This window comes from Stegostoma tigrinum, chromosome 1 (assembly GCF_030684315.1).
Source record: "Stegostoma tigrinum isolate sSteTig4 chromosome 1, sSteTig4.hap1, whole genome shotgun sequence".
NCBI lineage: Eukaryota > Metazoa > Chordata > Chondrichthyes > Orectolobiformes > Stegostomatidae > Stegostoma > Stegostoma tigrinum.
Genome location: NC_081354.1, coordinates 104,993,153 through 105,015,275, shown reverse-complemented (window position 1 = coordinate 105,015,275; position 22,123 = coordinate 104,993,153). Strand labels below are relative to the sequence as shown.

The following is a 22,123-nucleotide window of genomic DNA, read 5'->3' as shown; positions in this document are numbered from 1 at the left end:
TACCCTGTCAAGCCCCCTAAGAATCTTTATAAATCTTACTGTAGTTGCCTCTCATTGTTCTAAACACCAATGAGTATGAGTACAAGCCCAGCCAATTCAGCCTCTCCCCATAAGACAGCTCCTTCATTACGGGGATTGATGTAGTGAACCTTGTTTGGACTACCTCCTGTATCACAACTTTGCCCTTAGATAAGGGGACCAGAACTGTTAGACCATAGATATAGGAGCAGAAATGGCCTCTTCAGCCCATTTGAGTCTGCTGTGCCATTCAGTCGTGGCTGATATGTTTCTCAACCCCATTCCCTTGCCTTTTTCCTTGATCCACATAGTAATCAAGAACCTCCCTACTTCTGTCTTATTTACACCCAATTACTTAGCCTCCACAGCCCTTTGCAGCACTGAGTACAGAGTCATCATCCTCATCTCAGGTCTAAAGTCAGAAGTCATGTGATACTAGGTTATGGTCCAACAGGTTTATTTGAAATCTCAAGCTTTTGGAGCACTGTTCCTTTATCAGCTGGAGTGAAGAGAAGCACACAGGCACGTAATTTATAGGCTGAGGAAAGCAAAAGATTGTATAAATGGTGTGTAATTAGCCTCTGTGGGTGATCAAAAGTGTCAGCAGCTGAATAGCAAGTGGAAGGATGACCTATAATCCAATTAATTGAGACGGAGGGGTAATTACAGAATATTCAACATAAGGTATTGGAAACAAACCAGATGGCTGGAATAACATGACTGGTATAAGGATTGCATGTTTACCAAAGTAATGTGTAATCCAAAACAGTACAAACTAATTAAGATCATAGTAAGTTATCAAGGTGATGGTGTCAAAACAGGACAGCAAGGAAGGCTTTACAAATACAGACACGTGCCAGTGTGCTTCTCTTCCCTCCACCTGACAAAGGAGCAGCACTTTGAATACTTGTGATTTCAAATAAACCTGTTGAACTATAATCTGGTGTCGTGTGGCTTCTGACCTTGTCCACCCCAATCCAGCCCCAGCACCTTCACTTCAGGGCTAAAGAATTATCCCTTCACCTTTATCCTTCTAAACTCCATAGAGTACAGACCCAGAGTCCTTAACTGTTCCTCATATGACAGGCCTTTCATTCTCAGGATCTTTCCTGTAAACCTCCTCTGGATCCCCTGCAACAATAATAATCTAATAATATAATGACATAACCTATAATAATAATATAACCATTAAGCACGTCTTTTCTTAGATACGGGGCGCAAAACCACACTCAACGTTTCTCTTGCGGTTTGGCCAGAGCCTTTATACAGCCTCAGCAGCACATCACTGCTCTTACTTTTCTAGCCCACTCAAAATGAATGCCAACGTAGTATTTGCCGTGCTAACCACTGACTGAATCTGCATGTTGAACATTGAACATAGAACATAGAACATTACAGCACAGTACAGGCCTTTCGGCCCTCGATGTTGAGCAGACCTGTCATACCGATCTCAAGCCCATCTAACCTACACTATTACATGAATGTCCATATGCTTGTCCAATGACGACTTAAATGTACCTAAAGTTGGCGAATCTACTACCGTTGCAGGCAAAGCGTTCCATTCCTTACTACTCTCTGAGTAAAGAAGCTACCTCTGACATCTGTCCTATATCTTTCACCCCTCAATTTAAAGTTATGCCCCCTCGTGCTCGCCATCACCATCCTAGGAAAAACGCTCCCCTATCCGCCCTATATAACCCTCTGATTATTTTATATGTTGCAATTAAGACTTTAAGAGAATCCTGAACTATGATTTTGTGTTTCAGCATTCCGAAGCCCCTCCTGTTTAAAATAATCAGCGCTTGCAGGTTCCTACCAAATAGCAAAACCTTGCACTTACCACATTGTATTTAATCAGCAATTCCTTTGTCTACTTGCCTAGCATATCCAATTTCTTCTGCAGCCTCCTTGCTTCCTCAACAGTTCATGTCTCTCCATCTGTCTTTGTGCCATCCACAAACTTAAAAACGACAATACCCTCAATTCCTTTGTCCAGATTGTTAATGTATAATGTGAATAGTTGTGGTCCCAATGCTAATCCCTGAGGAACTCCACTAATCACCAGCTGCCATCCTGAAAAAGACCCCTTTATCCCTATTCTTTGCCTTCTGCCAGTCGTCAGCCAATTCTTTATCCAAAACAGTGTCTTATACCCAATATGATGAACTTTTATTTAGCAGCTTCCTGTGTAGCACCTTGTCAAATCCAAATGGATTATGTTCACTGATTCTCCTTTGCTAACTTGCTCATTACTTCTTGACTAAGAAGATAGATAAAGGCAGAGCTGTAGACGTTGTCTACATGGACTTCAGTATGGTCTCCGAGGTTCTGCATGGTATGCTATTTAGTAAAGTCAGATCACATGAGATCCAGGGAGAGCTTGCCAATTGGATACAAAATTGGCTTGATGGTAGGAGACAGAGGGTGGTGGTGGAGGGTTGTTGTTCGGAATGGAGGCCTGTGACAAGCAGTGTGCCTTAAGGATCAGTGCTATGTCCACTGCTGTTTGTCATTTTAAATTATTTGGACGAGAGTATAGGAGGCATGGCTAGTAAGTTTTCAGATGACGGCAAAACTGGTGGCAGTTGGACAGTGAAATGTGTTATCTAAGAGTCCGGTGAAATCTTGATCAGCTAATCTGAGGAATGGCAGATGGAGTTTAATTTGGATAAAGGCAATTTGTTGCATTTTGGTAAGACAACCCAGGGCAGGACTTGCACAGTTAATGGTAAGGCGTTAGGTTGTGTTGCCGAACGGAGAGACCCAGGGTTGCAGGTACGTAGTTCCTTGAAAGTGGTGTCACAGATAGACAATTTGTGAAAAAGGTGTTTGGCACACTTGTCTTCATTAATCAGAGAATTGAGTATAGCATTTGGGATGTCATGTTGCAGCTGTACAAGACATAAATGAGGCCACATTTGGAGTATTATATACAATTCAGGTTGCCCTGCTATAGAAAGGATATTGTTAAATTGGAAAGGTGCAAAAGAGACTTAGAAAAATTGATGATTCATGATTTTTGTAGAGATTTATAAAATCATGAGAGGCATAGATAAGGTGAATAGCCAAGGTCTTTTCCTCAGGGCAGGGGAGTCCAAACTAGAGGGCAAAGGTTGAACATGAGAGGGATAAGATTTAAAAGTGACCTGAGCGGCTGAGAGCAGTGCGTACGTGGAATAAACTGTAGAGGAAATGGTAGTGGCGAGTACAATTGCAACATTTAAAGGCGAGTCCATGAATAGAGAAGTTCTCGAGGGACATGAGCTAAATTCAGGCAAATGAGACTAGTTCACTTTCGCAAACTTGGTCAGCATGGACAGGTTGGACTGAAGGGTCAGTTTCCATGCAGTATGACTCCTGTGACTTCCCCTTGATGAATCTGTGCTGATTATGCCCCATTTTACCATGCTCTTCCAAGTACAATGCAACTGCATCCTTAATAATGGACTCGAAGATCGAACAAACGACAAGGTCAAACTCACCGGCCTACAATGTCCTGTCTTCAATCTCCTTACCTTTGTAAGCAGGGGTGTTATATTAGCCGCTTTCCAGTAGTCTGCAACCCTCCCCAACTCCAGTGATTCCTGAAAGATCACCACTAATGCTGTTACAGTCTCCTCATCTATCTCCTTCAGAACTCTATCGTCTGTCTGGTCCAGGTCATTTATCTGCCTTCAGACTCTTCAGCTTCACAAGCACTGTCTCCTGTTGCTGGTGTCTTCCACTGAAAATTTGATGCAAAGTACATATTCACTTTCTCTGCTGTCTCTTTTGAACCTGTTACTACTTACCCAGAAGTCCAAGGTCCACTCTTGCTCTTTTCTTACCTTTTAGATATCTTTCCAAAAAGAAATTCTTGCAGTTTTCTTCAGTATTACTAGCTGGCTCACACTCTCATTTCTTCTTGACAGACTAGAGTAAAGTTGCAGTCAAAGCAGAGAAAACCAAACACTGGTCATTATTTGTGGGAGTCCCATCAGTAAGGGATATAGTGTGGCACGATGTGCTATTCCTCAGGCGAGAAATGAGCAATAGCAAGATTCAACAGTACAGAGTTGCAGGACAAAATTTGGTATGCTTAGCTTAAATTAAAAGGAAGAACAACTTGTTCTGATTGATAATGAAGATGTTTTGATCTTTTTGAATGCTAGACCATAGTTAAGACCAGGAATCCTCAGACTGCCTTCCATTAAACCTTTATAAGAACCAAAAGAACTCCGGATGCTGTAAATCAGAAACAAAAACAGAAGTTGTTGGAAAAGCTCAGCAGGTGTGTCAGCATCTATGAAGGAGAAAATCAGAGTTAATGCTTTGAGTCTGGTGACCCTTCCTTAGAACTGATGGTAGCTGGGAAAACATTGGCTTATATGCAAAAAATAGGGAGGGGGATGGGGTAGGGAGTAAACAATAGGTTAGAGCCTGGAGTGAGAGCGAGATGGAGAGAAGTTGGATAGACGAAGGAGTTGATAATGACCTGGCTAGGTAGGTGAGTAGCTGTTCATGAGGTCTGGTAGTGACCTAGACGTGGCACGGTGGCTCACTGGTTAGCACTGCAACCTCAGCGCCAGGGACCCAGGTTCGATTCCAGCCTTGGGCGACTGTCTGTGCGGAGTTTGCACATTCTCCCCGTGTCTGCGTGGGTTTCCTCCGGGTGCTCCGGTTTCCTCCCATAGTCTAAAAATGTGCAGGCGAGGTGGGTCAGCCATGCTAAATTGCCCGTAGTGTTCAGCGGTGTGTGGGTCATAGGGGGATGGGTCTGGGTGGGATGCTTCAAGGGGCGGTGTGGACCTGTTGGGCCGAAGGGCCTGTTCCCACACTGTAGGGAATCGAATCTAATCTAATCTAACAATAAGTAGTGTGTAATTGCAGGCTATATGATAACACGGCCTGGTTTGTGGGGTAGAGGGCTAGGACATGGGAGAGTTTAGGCCCTAAAATTAGTGAACTCTGTTTAGTCTGGAGGGCTGCAGGGTCCCCAAGCGAGTATTCTTCCAGGTTGCGTTGAGCTTTACTGAAACACTGCAGCAAGCCAGAGACAGAGATATAGAATGTAGAACAGTACAACACAGTACAGGCCCTTCAGCCCACAATGCTGAACTTTTACACTAATCCTAAGGTCTATCAAGCCTCCACCCCTACCTTATTATATCATCCATATGCCTGTCTAATAGCTGCTTAAATGCTCCTAAAGAGACCACACCCCGAACACTGAGTAAAGAACCAACCTCTGACGTCTCTCCTATATCTACCCTACTCAGTTTAAAACTATGCCCCCTTGTAATAGCTACTTCCACCCTAGTTACCTGGTTATCCACTCTATCTATACCTCTGATCATTTCGTACACCTCTACCAAATCACCTCTCATCCTTCGTTGTTCTTAAAAGAAAAGCCCTAGTGCTCTCAACTGTTCCCCGTAAGACCTTTTGAGATATTGGCCAGGAAACAGTGTTAAAGTAGCAGGCGGTAAGTAGCTCAAGGTCTTTTTTGCAAGCAGAAGTAGACATTCTGTGAAGCGGTCACCCCATCAATGCTTCTGAATATAGGGCACTGTGCTCCTGAAAGTCCAGTTATTTTTCCTCAAAAGGAACAATGATTTTTGGAAATTAAGTTGTTGTCCATTTGCTGAACAGCAGCTGCCAAGGAGATGCATGAACTGCAAATGTAGTCTCGAATGACCATGTTCCTCCCGTGGATATCTGGATTACTGCTGGGAAGGAAGAAAATAACCGCATTCAGTTCATTTTCTGAAAGCCAGAAAAGCGAAATTCGAATCTGAGGTAACAGAATTTTGGAGTTAGAAAGCAGTCTTCAGTCTTGTGAATGAGATCTTGGAGTTTCAAACAGATGCCCAATGATGAGGAAAAAACAGTAACTTGAACTTAAAACAGTGTGAGAGAAAAACATCAAATTTCAGAAACAGTCTACCCAAAAGGGTATCAGAGATGATGGGAACTGCAGATGCTGGAAATTCCAAGACAATAAAATGTGAGGCTGGATGAACACAGCAGGCCAAGCAGCATCTCAGGAGCACAAAAGCTGACGTTTCGGGCCTAGACCCTTCATCAGAGAGGGGGATGGGGGGAGGGAACTGGAATAAATAGGGAGAGAGGGGGAGGCGGACCGAAGATGGAGAGTAAAGAAGATAGGTGGAGAGGGTGTAGGTAGGGAGGGGATAGGTCAGTCCAGGGAAGACGGACAGGTCAAAGAGGTGGGATGAGGTTAGTAGGTAGCTGGGGGTGCGGCTTGGGGTGGGAGGAAGGGATGGGTGAGAGGAAGAACCGGTTAGGGAGGCAGAGACAGGTTGGACTGGTTTTGGGATGCAGTGGGTGGGGGGGGAGAGCTGGGCTGGTTGTGTGGTGCAGTGGGGGGAGGGGATGAACTACTGCATCCCTAACCAGCCCAGTTCATCCCCTCCCCCCACTGCACCACACAACCAGCCCAGCTCTTCCCCCCCCCCCACCCACTGCATCCCAAAACCAGTCCAACCTGTCTCTGCCTCCCTAACCGGTTCTTCCTCTCACCCATCCCTTCCTCCCACCCCAAGCCGCACCCCCAGCTACCTACTAACCTCATCCCACCTCTTTGACCTGTCCGTCTTCCCTGGACTGACCTATCCCCTCCCTACCTCCCCACCTACACTCTCTCCACCTATCTTCTTTACTCTCCATCTTCGGTCCGCCTCCCCCTCTCTCCCTATTTATTTCAGTTCCCTCCCCCCATCCCCCTCTCTGATGAAGGGTCTAGGCCCGAAACGTCAGCTTTTGTGCTCCTGAGATGCTGCTTGGCCTGCTGTGTTCATCCAGCCTCCCATTTTATTACCCAAATGGGTAGTTCAACAACTGCAAGCAGCTTGTGAAAAGCTAGCCAGGGAAAAGGAAACACTTGAGTCCAAATGATCAAGTCACTTTTGAGTGTTCCAAAATTATTAATTTTTGTAAAGTCTGTTGGAGCTTACAATTGAATCTGTTCACCAAGCTATGGAAACACTCAAGGTTGCTTTGAATGAAGAAGCAGAAGCCCAAACCACAGAGGTCGCTACAACTGAGAAATACCTTGCAAAAGCTTAAAGATGAGCACCAACTGAAATTTGATAGTGTTAAGTGTAACAAGGTTTGGAAAAGTCTACTTAATCAAAAAAAGACTGCTGAATATCAAGTCCTGCCAAGCCCTCTATAGAGACAGCCAGGAGGTGTGTGGAATGGAGAAACATAAAGGCAATTCCTTTACAACCATAACTATAGACTTGCTGTGAAAGCAGCTATGTCCCCTTCACCTCGGATCACATGGAATGGGAGCCTGAGTCAATAGGGCTGCAAGTATGATATCATCTTTTACCAACCTCTGCATTTGATAAAATCTGTTACTGTTCACTCAGGTGTAGATCTCACATGACTACTGTGGCAACTTTGTTTTTGCATACTGGAGGAAAGTATACAGTGGTGTTCCCAGGAAATTTGGATTAGGATCACTGCTTTTCTTGTTTTTCAGTAATTGACCCTTTACTTGGCTTGATAATCTGGAAATTCTCATCAGCTGTGGCAACATTGAGTATAGGAGTTGGGAGGTAATGTTGTGGCTGTACAAGACATTGGTTAGGTGACTTCTGAAATACTGTGTTCAATTCTGGCCTCCCTGCTATAGAAAGGATGTTGTGAAACTTGAGAGGGTTCAGAAATGGATGTTGCCGCATTTGAAGGGTTTCTGGCCATAGATAGAAGATGAATAGGCTGGGGCTATTTTCCCTGAAGCATCGGAGGCCGAGTGGCGACCATATAAAGGTTTATAAAATCATGAGGTGCCTTTTTTTCCCAGGGCGGCAGAGTCCAAAACTAGAGGCCATAGGTTTAAGGTGAGAGGGGAAAGATTTAAAAGGGACCTAAGGGGCAGCTTTTTCACGTAGAGGGTGATGCATGCGTGGAATAGTCTGCTAGAGGAGCAGATGGAGGCTGGTAGAATTACAGCATTTGAAAGACATCTGGACAGGTATATGAATAGGAAGGGTTTAAAGGGAGATGGACCAAATGCTGGAAAATGGGGCTAGATTAATTTAGAAAATCTGTTTGGTATGGATGAATTGGACTGAAGGATCTGTTTGTGTGCTGTACTTCTCTGTGACTCTGCAACTTCACATTTTACAAGGGACAAGGAATCACTGACAACAACTTGTGGATTTCTGGGGAAAACTGTGAATGTGTGAAAGCCAAATGTTGTTTGTTTCACAGGATGATGGGAAGAAGTCTGTCAATAGAACCACAACACATGGATGGTTGCAATTATCCCTGTTTGAAATGTCTTGAAGGAGACCAGTGTGGCTAGGGAGAAATGGAAAAACATGGAGTCTCCTTGAGGAAGATGCCAAAGACCATGAGAACAGAAAGTTGTATTGGCCTGATCTTGAAGCACTCATCAGGTCCTTGAAAATCATTTGGATAATTACTTGTACATCAGAAATGATGTACATATTTATGTATGTAAATGGGCCAAATCAAACACTGAACCTAAAGATTTCAGAGAAGTAGCTGTTTTATAGCGCAAGATGCTCAGTATTGCTGCAGGATGAGGTCAGTCTGGAGATCACCAAAAGAACTTGGCTAAAATGCCCATTTTCTAAAACTAAATCACCAGACAGTGTTTCAAAACACATGTTGATTTTGTCACATCAACAGCATTGATGAAACACCCATACATTCTGAATGAGTAGCTATCAAGTTTTCAGATCATTTTAAAAAAGGGAAACATCCAACTTGCTGAATGGGATGGAAGATGATTTGTTGTGGATACACGTTTATAAAACCAAAGGTTTTTTATCTGATACAATATGACATCGTTGTGATATTTCCATGTACAAAAAAAGGTATGAATTTGATGAACTGTGCATTAGATGCTGAAGAGAATAAATTTGGTTATTAAGATGTCATGTTTCAAACTATCCTCATAAAAAGCTTTCCTTTATTTCAAATTACTAGTGGATTTTTTTTCAAATTTTGAAGTGGCCATGACTTGATACCAATGTCAGCATTCACATTTTATAGTCTGTGTCCAAGTTGACCCTGTTTTTAGAAGGATTTTTAGAAGCTTCAAAAGTCCATTTGTGCACCAAAGTTGGCAGTAATAGCTGTCCATCTTTAGATAAGAACTATCTAGAAATGACAAAACTTCTGACTTAAATGACTCTTCTACGTCTGTATAGTTATAGTTTCTGTCTTAATGCCTTTCATATTTCTGTTTCTGCCCTTACTATAGCTATAAAATGTCTTTTGTTAGTGGTTCTTGTGAGATCACCTATTTTATATTAATGCGTTATCTGATGTGAGAAGTTTTACAGTTGCTATCATTGATACTCATTTAATCTGATTTTCATATTTTATCAACTTTTCAACAGAGCTGTCATCACTGAAAAAATTTGAAGAAATTCGTAAGGCCAATCAAGCTATAGCCCAAAGGTTTGTTAATGAGAACACTTCCTCTGAAGAAGAGGAGGATTTTGAGGGTCAGCAAGGGAAAATTGTTGCCTCAACGTTTACAGCATATTCTAATCATATAGGTAATATAACTTGTTGCGACTTAAGTACCATTTTGTAAATTCAGTGCATCTAGAAGCATTGGAAATCCATTATTCAGTGTATCATATATTCACTTGGCTCTTGTGGCTCCTCACGGAGTTAAATGTTTATCGTGACAGTCGTTTAGAAAGTACACATTTTACCTTGCACAGATTGGGATAATTCAAAAGAGCACCAGAGTAATGGAAAGCCAAAGTTTATTCTGTGAGATAAGAATGGTTGTCTCGTGATTTGTAAAGGCATTATTTTGGAAAATGCACTAGTTAATAATTAACAGTAAACTGCTTACTTCATTTAATTTTTAAACCAATTTGCTACCAACAGAATCCACTTGCCAATTGCTCGCTCTTCACACATTATTAATATTAGTTGTCCCCTTAGATTGGTATTTTTGGAAAATGGCTTGCTGAGTGCAAGATGAAAAGCTGTAAGAAAATGTGTCTGTCATTAGCAATAGTGGCCATTTGTATTACGGAAGAAATCTGAGATCTTAGTTTTCATTTTTAATAACAATATCCTTATCAACGTAGTTGAGCGATGACATGGTTTTACTTCTTGAATTCCGACATCTGGTTAATAATGGAATTCTATTTTCTAAAACAGCATAAAACTAAAACTGTGAAACTGCTTTTGTGCTCACTAGAAATATAATTAATCCAAAATCTAATACATATACTTGCCTTCTAGATTGAATACAGTTTCTATTAATAACATCTGAAACAAATTGATTAAGTGTATCCCAGTAGATTACTAAATCTGAGGTCTGAAAACCTAATGGTCAAATTTAGTGATGCATTTAGATTTACCCAATGTGATACTTGGTAACGTGAGTATCAGTGACCTTGATTGCCAACAAAACACACGACAAAAATTCAATGTCGTCTGAAAAATTCTCGCAGTTGAATATTTCTTTCCCCTAAAAAGGTAACGAATAAATTATGAAAAAAAATTGGATCTGCAAAATGATCATATAAATAACGGTAAATCAAACTTCTGTTGCTTGCTTAAGTCGATTAAATAGGATATGTCCTTTTCTGCAGTGTGATTTTTTTTTCTATCAAATGGGATGAGAATTCAATTATTCTTATGTATAGAAGTTCAAATCTATCTTAATCTTTGACCTTGTACTGAGCTTTTTGAATCAGACTAAACAATAGATGGATGGAGGAAAATACAAAAAGTATAGATGTGGAAATGAAATTCTTCCAGTCTAAGCATGAAGGTGCTCAAAATGCAGTTGAGGCTTCTTAAGATGCTGAATTGGTTGAATTTGGAGACACATAAACAATAAGTAACATTCGTTCTTGAAATGTTGAGTGGTGATTTTGATATTAAATATAATGGTTTTGGTGTGACCAAAAACATGTTCTGTACTTAATGGACTCAAAACCAAAAGTTGACACTAAATTTCCTATAGTAGGGGGAGTGATGAAGAAGCTAGAGAAAAGCTCTGTTATGTAGTCTATGCCAAGTGATTATAAGAGGACATGTTTTTTTTGAAATAGATTGTGCAGTTACAGTTCATATATAACCAACAAAATAAGCATGGGACCTTTTTTTATCAAAACAAATTATAATGAAACAACCATTAGACAAACTTGTGAATTATCTGTATGAAGATAATCCAGTAAACGGCAATCAAAGCAATTTTAAAAAGGAATAGATTTCACTGAACAGGCATATCATTTAAATGTTGGAAGGTTGTATAGGATCTTATTCAGGAATTTGCATGGGGAAAAATGTGAAAAATTCACATGAAAGGCTGATTCTTAGGGTAGCCACTGCTTTTAAGTTTGTGTGAAACTTCAAGCTGAGTAATAATTTGGCTGCAAGAGAAGACAGCTGCTGAGAAGCATGTATGGATGTGTTTTGGAGGTTGTATCCTGAAGACAATACCAAGGATTAGAGCTGGCTGTCTAATTTCTAGTCACCACAGCTGACCTGTTATCTATTTATATTCAGTAGCAAATCATTTTGATGCAGTAGAGTGATAAAACAGCTAAGAGTTGCGGAATGACCGATACAGTGCTTGAAAATAAATGAGGAATGTGATAGAGTGAATAGCCAAGGTCTTTTCCCTAGAGTGGAGGAGTGCGAAACTGGAGGACATAGGTTTAAGTAAGAGGGGAAACATTTTAAAAAGGACTTGAGTAACTTTTATTCCTAAGAGAGTGGTGTATGTATGGAAAGGGCTACCAGAGGAAGTGATAGATACTGGTACAATTACATAGAACATAAAACGTATAACATTACAGCACAGTACAGGCCCTTCGGCCCTCGATGTTGTGCGACCTGTCATACCGATCTCAAGCCCATCTAACCTACACTATTCCATGTACGTCCATGTGCTTATCCAATGACAACTTAAATGTACCTAAAGTTGGCGAATCTACTACCGTTGCAAGCAAAGCGTTCCATTCCCTTACTACTCTCTGAGTAAAGAAACCACCTCTGACATCTGTCCTATATCTTTCACCCCTCAATTTAAAGCTGTACCCCCTCGTGCTCGCCGTCACCATCCTAGTAATAAGGTTTGTGGTCCCTATCCACCCTATCTAACCCTCTGATTATTTTATATGTTTCAATTAAGTCACCTCTCAACCTTCTTCTCTCTAATGAAAACAGCCTCAAGTCCCTCGGCCTTTCCTCATAAGACCTTCCCTCCATACCAGGCAACATCATAGTAAATCTCTTCTGCACCCTATCCAAAGCTTCCACATCCTCCTTATAATGCGGTGACCAGAACTGTACACAATACTCCAAGTGCGGCCGCACCAGAGTTTTGTACAGCTTCACTGTAACCTCTTGGTTCCGGAACTCGATCCCTCTATTAATAAAAGCTAAAACACTGTGTGCCTTCTTAACAGCCCTGTCAACCTGGGTGGCAACTTTCAAGGATCTGTGTACATGGACACCAAGATCTCTCTGCTCATCTACACTGCTAAGAATCTTACCATTAGCCCAGTACTTTGCCTTCCGGTTACTCCTACCAAAGTGCATCACCTGACACTTGTCTGCATTAAACTCCATTTGCCACCTCTCAGCCCAGCTCTGCAGCTTATCTATGTCTCTCTGCAACCTACAGCGTCCTTCGTCACTATCCACAACTCCACCGACCTTAGTGTCGTCTGCAAATTTACTAACCCATCCTTCTACACCCTCATCCAGGTCATTTATAAAAATGACAAACAGCAGTGGACCCAACACCAACCCTTGCGTTACACCACTAGTAACTGGTCTCCAGGATGAACATTTCCCATCAACTACCACCCTCTGTCTTCTTTCAGCAAGCCAATTTCCGATCCAAACTGTTATATCTCCCACAATCCCGTTCCTCCGCATTTTGTACAATAGCCTATTGTGGGGAACCTTATCGAACGCCTTGCTGAAATCCATATACACCACATCAACCGGTTTACTCTCATCTACCTGTTTGGTCACCTTCTCAAAGAACTCAATAATGTTTGTGAGGCACGACCTTCCCTTCACAAAACCGTGCTGACTATCCCTAATCAATTTATTCTTTTCTAGATGATTATAAATCCTATCCCTTATAACCTTTTCCAACACTTGACCAACAACTGAGGTAAGGCTCACTGGTCTATAATTACCAGGGTTGTCTGTATTCCCATTCTTGAACAGGGGAACCACATTTGCTATCCTCCAGTCATCTGGCACTATTCCTGTAGACAATGACGAGTTAAAGATTAATGCCAAAGGCTCGGCAATCGCCTCCCTGGCTTCCCAGAGGATCCGAGGATAAATCCCATCTGGCCCAGAGGACTTATCTATCTTCGCCCTCTGAAGGATTTCTAATACCTCTGCCTTGTGAACCTCAATCCCACCTAGTCTAGTAGCCTGTATCTCAGTATTCTCTTCGACAACATTGTCGTTTTCTAGAGTGAATACTGTTGAAAAATATTCATTTAGTGCTTCCCCTATCTCATCTGACTCCACACACAACTTACCACTACTATCCTCGATTGGGCCAAATCTTACTTTCGTCATTCTTTTATTCCTTAAATACCTATAGAAAGCCTTAGGGTTTACCCTGATCCGATCTGCCAACAACTTCTCATTTAAAAGCCATCTGGATGGATGTGTGAATAGGAAGGGTTTGGAGGGATATGAACCTGGGCAACTGGGACCAAATTAGATTGGTATGCTTGGTTGGTGCACATGAGTTGGATTGAAGGATCAGTTTCCATGCTGTCCATCCTACTCTAAATGGTCATAGATCAAGTTGAAAATAAAATAATGCAATGTCACTCGGACAAAAAATGAGATGTATTGAATGTGTCCAACTAGCCAGAGGAGACTGAAAGAATACCTGATGGTAGCCTATTTTTGACAGTGTCTGGACAATGTGAAGCAACTGATTAAATGTTTATGAGAAACTATTTCTGTTAATGGAAAGATTGAGAAAATGTGCGCAGATTTAATGATTTTTACAAAGGCTGTGTTTGTTGACACCAGTACACACGAGCTGAGCATTGTTTTTAATTATGCACGTACATACAAATGTTTTGAGGTGGGGAACGTGACCAGTGGCCTAGTGATTGAGAATTTTGGGACCCAGGAGGGATGGGGACCCAAAAGTGGAAACAGCCTTCTGGCCCCTGACCCCTTCGTATGCTGACATCAGTATAAAATCCAAGAATAGGTATGTTAAAAACAGAGGAAAGACCTATGAAGACAGCTAATCCATCATGCATCATCATGGCAACAAAATGTGAGGCTGGATGAACTGGTTGCTGGTTGCAACTCATATTCCGCCTGGGAACCCTGCAGCCTAATGGTATCAAGGTGGACTTCACCAGTTTCAAAATCTCCCCTTCCCCTACTGCATCCCCAAACCAGCCCAGTTCGTCCCCTCCCCCCACTGCACCACACAACCAGCCCAGCTCTTCCCCTCCACCCACTGCATCCCAAAACCAATCCAACCTGTCTCTGCCTCCCTAACCTGTTCTTCCTCTCACCCATCCCTTCCTCCCACCCCAAGCCGCACCCCCATCTACCTACTAACCTCATCCCACCTCCTTGACCTGTCCGTCTTCCCTGGACTGACCTATCCCCTCCCTACCTCCCCACCTATACTCTCTCCACCTATCTTCTTTTCTCTCCATCTTCGGTCCGCCTCCCCCTCTCTCCCTATTTATTCCAGAACCCTCACCCCATCCCCCTCTCTGATGAAGGGTCTAGGCCCGAAACGTCAGCTTTTGTGCTCCTGAGATGCTGCTTGGCCTGCTGTGTTCATCCAGCCTCACATTTTGTTGTCTTGGATTCTCCAGCATCTGCAGTTCCCATTATCTCTGATGCATCTTCATGGCAATGGTTTGACTGCTCCATGTCAGAGGTGAATTTGTGTGCAGGATGGAGGCTCAGGTTTGTAAGGAAATTTTTTTCATCTGCTGATTTGAATGTTGCAAACTTTATCTAGTTGTCCCAAGTATACCAGAAGTGAGAGATTAGTGGTCATTCTTAAATATATATTTCTTGTGGAAATTAGCAAATGTGTAGCCAGATCTGGGCCAAAAGGAGTCCCATGGCAATGCCATCTATTTGGGTACATGTGTTGTTGAAACGGACCTCAATTACATGTGTGGCTAAGTTGGTGCGCTTAAAGAAAAATGATGCAAACACCAATTGTACATGTGTATTGCTGTGATGCAATAACCTGCTGCAAATATTAATGGTTTGCTTGAGTGTAATGTTAGGGAATAAGCTGGCAATGTTGAAAAGAGCACTTGGCAATTGATATTTAGGTCTTGCATGATTTTCACAAAGGATCCTTCATAGTATAAGGGGAAAACAGGGTTAAAACTGGTTTCAGTAGCTTGCCCAACCATTTGGCCAATTCTGTCATACAGAACCAGTCAGAGATAAAATTGGGTATAGAGGGGCATCACTTTCTTTATCTTGGACAGCCTGTATATGCATGTAGACAGTGAGCCATGAAGGTGAATCCTTTAATCTACATTCACCATCCTTTATAAGGTCCAACACCGGCCTCCTAGAACTTCTGAGTGTGCTTGTATGGTCACATGTCATGGATCCTCAGGATATAAACTTGTATTTGTCAATAAGGACAGTGTACATGTTTGCCCCTGCCTAGATTTGACATTGGGAAGAATAAAAAGTAAGGTAGAAGATGTAAAAATTCTGCAGTTACTCAAGTCAGCGAGTTGATGTGTAAAAGTTTGCATGGGCCTCCAGTCTGTACCTGTGTATTCGAGCAAGTGGAAAGTTGTGTGAATAACCTGCAGAAGAGTCTAAATTTCGAATACATGTGAGTGACTTATTTACATGTAACATCTGCAGCAAAAAGCAGTTTTAAAGCTTGAGTCGTGCAAAATTAAGGTTCAAACTGAGTGAGAGCCCATTCTTTATCCTTACTTTGCACTTTGCTGCAGTCTTGGGTTTCACTCTGCTTGAGCCTTTTGGCTTGCATTATGTTATACCTGTTGATATTGGTATAGAAAATTATTATCTTATTTTATGTAGATGCAAATATAAACTGAGAAATGGGAACCCAATTTGGAGGAAAATTTATATTTACCATATGAAGGTGAATGGGATGTTATATATTGTTACTTAGAAAGTTGACATATTAAAAATCCAAAACTTCTAAAATGTGTTTTGGATTAATCTTATTATATAATTATACTAGGTGAAAATTCTTCCAGAGAATTGGAACGCACGAAACAATATCTGAATGATGCATTTCAGTCAGGAGCTCAAACATGCCTCATCTGCATAGCCTCAGTAAAGAGGAATCAGGCTGTAAGTATTGAAGATGTTTGACAAAATAGTATTTATAGTTTAGTGTATTTACCATGTTGTGGTGAGCCTGATGAAGGGTATTAGCTCCGGGTTATAGTGAGATTTGCTTTTGCCATTTAACAAACTGATCAAGTCACTACACTTGTCAAATCATAATACTGTATTTAACAGTCTTGTATATTTATGTATTGTTAGTTTTTTCAATTTCTAATAACTGCATCATTAGTTAATGTTCATCCTTAAATGCTATGTTCTGTGACATGAGCCTTTTGATAGATTTAAGCTTGAGCTTATGCAGGAATAAAAGGTAATAATTCCATAATGTTTTGAAGTTATCATACCATTATTGACAGTGTATAAGACAACTTCTTTTTGGCCTTAAATTCATGTTTTGCATATACTCAAAACCTGAGTGTTCATCTTCTTTTCAGCCATGATGTATAATATTCTTATTTGGCCGCCTCAGTTTTACATGAATACCTTTTTATAACTTGAGTTTAAGGGATCAAGCATGTCACATAGGCTGGGCTGCAAGTGTCACAGAGGGGTCTTAACGGCATGCTCACATGGTGCAGACTCCACATGGCTAAAAATAAAGCTGGTGACCAGCTGTAGCACTTCCACAGTTTGCTATTATACCAGACATACCACTCAAACCCATTTTGGATGTTTTCAAAGGTTGACTTCCTACTGACATCTATGCTAACAGTCACTTCGCGATCAAGTTGCTTTTTTTTAGTTGATTCAGGTTAATGCTTGCTAAATTCATAGTCATAAAATCCCTACTGTGTAGAAGTAGATCATTTGTCCCATTAAGTCCACACCGAACCTCCAAACAGCATCCCAGCCAGACCTGTTCAATCCCTGTAACCCTACAATTCCTGTGGCTAATGTGCCTAACCTATACATCCCTGGACAGCATGAGCAATTTAGCATGGCCGATCCACCTAACTCGCACATCTTCGGACTCTGGGAGGGAACTGGAGCACCTGGAGGAAACCTATACAGGCACAGGGAGATTGTGCGAATTTTGTGCAAACAGTTGCCCAAAGGTGGAATTGAACCTTGGTCCCTGGTGCTGTGAGTGCTAACTGCTGAGCCACTGTGCTGCCCAAATTATTTTGTTATTGAACTGTTAATCCAAGTCACACCTTAAACAAGGCATTTATGACCTGTTGGATGTTTCTTCCAAATCTTTGTTCCAGCATTTTCTTTTGTTAAGTAATGTTTTCAAGTCTCTTAGAATTCTAGCGAGGAACCATGATTTTTTAAAAACTAGTATCTCCTACAATTAATTTGCTTTCTTTTTCTACGTTATTACCAACTTAGTTCATGGGTTTTGTAAACAATAATTACATCTTTGTGACCTTATTCACTGAACCATTCCTCAGAAAATCAGGTATCAGAGCAGTTCTTAGAATGACATCATAAATGTGTAGAAGTTAGAAATTTTGAAATTAGATATGCTTATTGGACAACAAACAGCAATTTGACTGTTACCTAAAATATACCTTTTAAAAAATATATTGGCCAAGGAAGTGTTAATTTACAATGCACCTAAGATCAATTTTTTTCTTCAATTTAGATCTGGAGTTGCTTCCGTTGTTACTGTATCTTTCACATCTCGTGTATCCAGAAATGGGCAAAAGACAGCATTTTTCTTGTATCCTCTGTGTTAGATGATGACTTTGGAAAGAAAGATCATCCCTGGCCATGGTAAGCTGTAGATACTTGTTTTCAAATGAAAGGTATTAAATATTATGTTGATTTGATTTTGATGGCTAACAGAAAGCAAAGATAAATTTTAACCTACCATCCCACCAGCAACCGCGGCCATTTCTGCCACCTCCAGCAGGATGCCACCACCATACGCATTCTCTTCCCCTTCCTTGTCAGCCTTCTGCAAAGATCATTCCCTCTGGGACACAGATCCAATCCTCCTTCATGTCAACACCCTCCCCACCCTGAGCCTCATGGCACCTTGCCTTGCAGCTGCATTATAGCACCTGACCACTTCCTTCCTCCGTCCTCGGACTTCCAGGGCCGAAACAGATATTCCAGGTGAAGTAGTGCTTTACTTAATCTGTCTACTCTGTTCGCTGCTCACAATGTGTTCTCCTTGACATTGGGGAAAAGAAGCATAGACTAAGTGACCACTTTGCAGAAGGCTCTGATGAAGGGTCTAGGCCCGAAACGCTAACTTTTGTGCTCCTGAGATGCTGCTTGGCCTGCTGTGTTCATCCATCTTCACACTTTATTATCTTGGATTCACCAGCATCTGCAGTTCCCATTGTCTCTTGCAGAACACCTATGTTCTGTATGCAAAAGAAAACCCTGAGTTTCAGTTGCCTGTTACTTCAATACACCACCTTGTTCCCTGATCAATATCTCTGTCTCAGGTTTGTTGCAGTGTTCCAGTGAAGCTAAGTGCAGGTTGCTAGAACATTTTCCCCGTGGAAACTTGTTCAGCCTTCTGGGCTCAAAATCGAGTTCAACAATTTTAGGGCTTTGGGTGCCACCTCCCATTTCCTTACCCCAACCCCCAACACCAGTCCTTGTTATTACATAGCTGGCTGTTACACACAATCCATTGTTAGCCACTAATAGTCCCCACTAATCTAGAAGAATGAGTAGCTACTAATCATTATCCAGTCCTTTTGTTCATCTGTTCTTCTCTCTCCTTGGGTTTTATCTCCATCTATTCTTTACTCCTTATCTCCTCCCACTATCCTATCTTCTGCATAAAAGCAACCTTTTTCCGAGCTGCCATCAGCTCTGAGGAAGATCACTGGACCCAAAACATTAAATCTGATTTCTCTTCGCAGATACTACCAGCCCTGCTGACCTTTGCCAGCAATTTCTGGTTTTGTTATAAAGTTTAACTCAGTGACCTAGTTAAACAATTTTTAGTGTGATAGTAGGAACTACTGATGCTGGAGAATCTGAGCTAACAAGGTGTAGTGCTGGGTGAACACAGCAGGCCAGGCAGCTCTGCACCTTGTTATCTTAAAATAGTGAGATATACTTTGAAGCCTATTTTTTTTCTATCTGATCTTTGTTGTCTTTGTCTTTGTTTTGCATGGACTTTTTGCCATGTTTAGATCTGTAATTTGCTTAATGATTTGAGTGGTTTCAATCCCCACTGGAACTCAAGAACCACTACTCTGGGAGTCTTCGCTAAGAATTTTAAAGAATCTCAAAAGTCCCTCAATCAGCCCCCAGTTTTTTTTTCAAAGATAGTGAAGTGTGAGGCTGGATGAACACAGCAGGCCCAGCAGCATCTCAGGAGCACAAAAGCTGACGTTTCGGGCCTCGACCCTTCATCAGAGAGGGTTTTTTTCAAAGACCCTGGTTGTCAGAAAACATGGTCAGGTTTCTGTACTTCTGTATAAGAATTACTACATAATACAAACACAATGACTCTCTATTTAGAGGCAAACAATTATAAAGCGTGAACATGTAACCCGTACTAATTTAATCTCTAAACCTGTGATAAATACATTCGCACTCTCCCATTTTAAGAAAAAAAGGGTGTTATGGATGGAATGATGACCAAGTAGGCAATTCAGTGGTTTCTGTTCACATGATCGGCTGAGATGGATTTTTGTGTTGATCAACATATTGTTCCCTGGCCTGCCTTCTCAAGTTACCTTCAGTGGTTTGCGAGAGCCACAGGGTGGCTGAGTCACACTTTTAAAATGTCTCTGACTTAGTAATTTAAAACTGACAACTTACAACAATTTCTGAAGGAAAACTGGTTTTCTTCAGGCTTAAAGTGACCTTTACAGCAGAGAACAAGAGCGTTCTTGAGCTGGTGGATATTGGATAGCTTTCCCTTATCTTTTTCGTATCCCGAAACTGTTCAGCCTGAGAAATAATTAAAGTTTCTGGCAGAAGGATGGCCTCTGTCTTTGTCTTTGATAACTGATCGCTAGTGCACAGACCAATCAGCTGATTGTTGTCAGCTGAATCTCCATTTCTACGTTTCCTTGGATCCAGCCCCGTACCACTTTCTGTTAATGTTTGAAACTGCACCAATGTAAAGAGTGCTTACAATGAGTGTCAGGTTATTGCCTTTAGCAATCTTTGTTCTTCAAAATGGAAACTTTCCCACTTCAGCCCACCATGAAAAATAAAAAGATACTATCTTTACAGTATGACAGAATGTATCTCAAGTATCTTCTAAACATCTCTCTGGACTCATTCTAATGACTGTAAAATATTTGCTTAATAATCCTGCTTGGAGATTTTCCCCTTAGTTCTCTATGATGTAAATATTCACTTGTTACTGTGTGATTACCACACAGAATTATAATAATCTTCGGAGACGTTTGATCAATTTGACCAGAAATGAATATCTTTCCAAAGTGATTCCAATTGACAGTTTAAAAAATGTGATTCCTTCACGGTTCAGAAATTTTTGAGGTGTCATTGTATAGGTCTTTGTTGAGTGGCACTGTGGCTCTGTCGTTAGCATAGCTTCAAGGATTCCGGTTTGATTCCCTCCACCTGGTGACGGTGGAGTTTGCACATTGTGTTGGTGTCAGTTTCGGTTTCCTCTGAGTTCAAAGATGTGCAATAGGTGGATTGGCCATGCTAAATGTTCTATAGTGTTCAAGGTTGTGTAGGCTACAGAGATGCTCTTTGGAGGGTTGGTGTATGCTTGATGGGCCAAATGGCCTGATTCCAGGTGTTAAGCTTTTTTAAAAGTTTTAAGTATATTAATATTTTTATTGTGACTTAAGAACAACTTAATTATTTCTGTGGTTTGGTTATTACTTTGATTTGATTTATTATTGTCACTTGTACCAAAATGTAGTGAAAACTGTTGTTTTGTGTGCTAACAAGACAAATCGTATGTTACATAAGTATATCAGGGTAATAGAACAGAAAGCAGAATATACTGTTATAGCTACAGAGAAGGTGCAGAGAAAGATCAACTCTAACTTTTGAGAAGTCCATTTATTAGGCTGGCAACAGTGGGGAAGAAGCTGTCTGTAAATCTGTTGGTATGTGTTTTCCATCTATTATACCTTCTGCCAGATGGAAGATGGTGGAAGGGAGTATAACTGGGATGGTAGGGGTCTTTGATTATGTTGGCAGCTTTCTTGAAGCAGCAGAAAGTGTGGACAGAGTCAATGGACCAAAAGCTGTTTTTTTTTGATGGACCAGGCTGCCTTCACAAATTCCTGCAATTTCTTGCGGTCTCGAGCAGAATAGTTCCATTGATGCTATGTGACCTGCTGTGATCGCTAGCATTAGTTGTTTTCAGTTGCTATACTAAGCTGTGATGCATCTGAATAGGATGCGTTCTATGATGCATCTATAAAAATTAGAAACAGTCATTGTGGACATGCCAAATTTCCTTAGCCTTCTGAGGGAGTAGAGTTGTTGGTGTGCTTTCTTGATTTGTATGGTTTTCATAGATGGACCAGGGAAGATTGGTGATATCACTCCTAGGAACTTGAAGCTCTCAACCACCTCCATCTCGGCATCGCTGATACAGGTGGGGGCATGTCCTCCACACTGCTTCCTGAAGTCGATGACCAGATCCTTCATTTTGCTGACATTGAAGAACAGTTTGTCTTTACACCATGCGACTAAGCCATGCAGTCTGTCTGTTCGTTGTTTGAGATCCAACCCACGATGGTGGTGTTAACAGCAAATTTGTAAATGCAGTTACACAACCATGAGTGATAAGGAATATAGTCTTGCGGGGCATTGGTGTTGAGGATTGTTATGGAGCTAGTGTTGTCAC

At 41.4% G+C, this 22,123-nt stretch overlaps 1 protein-coding gene across 1 annotated transcript in view; it reads left to right on the top strand.

Annotated features, from left to right (window-relative positions):
- nfxl1 (nuclear transcription factor, X-box binding-like 1) overlaps positions 1-22,123 on the top strand; it is a 146,258-nt gene that overhangs the window by 3,735 nt on the left and 120,400 nt on the right. The window contains exons 2-4 of the mRNA XM_048542041.2: positions 9,402-9,563; positions 16,253-16,365; positions 17,951-18,081. Coding sequence (XP_048397998.1) covers positions 9,402-9,563; positions 16,253-16,365; positions 17,951-18,081 — 406 coding nt within the window. The remainder of the gene's footprint in view (positions 1-9,401; positions 9,564-16,252; positions 16,366-17,950; positions 18,082-22,123) is intronic.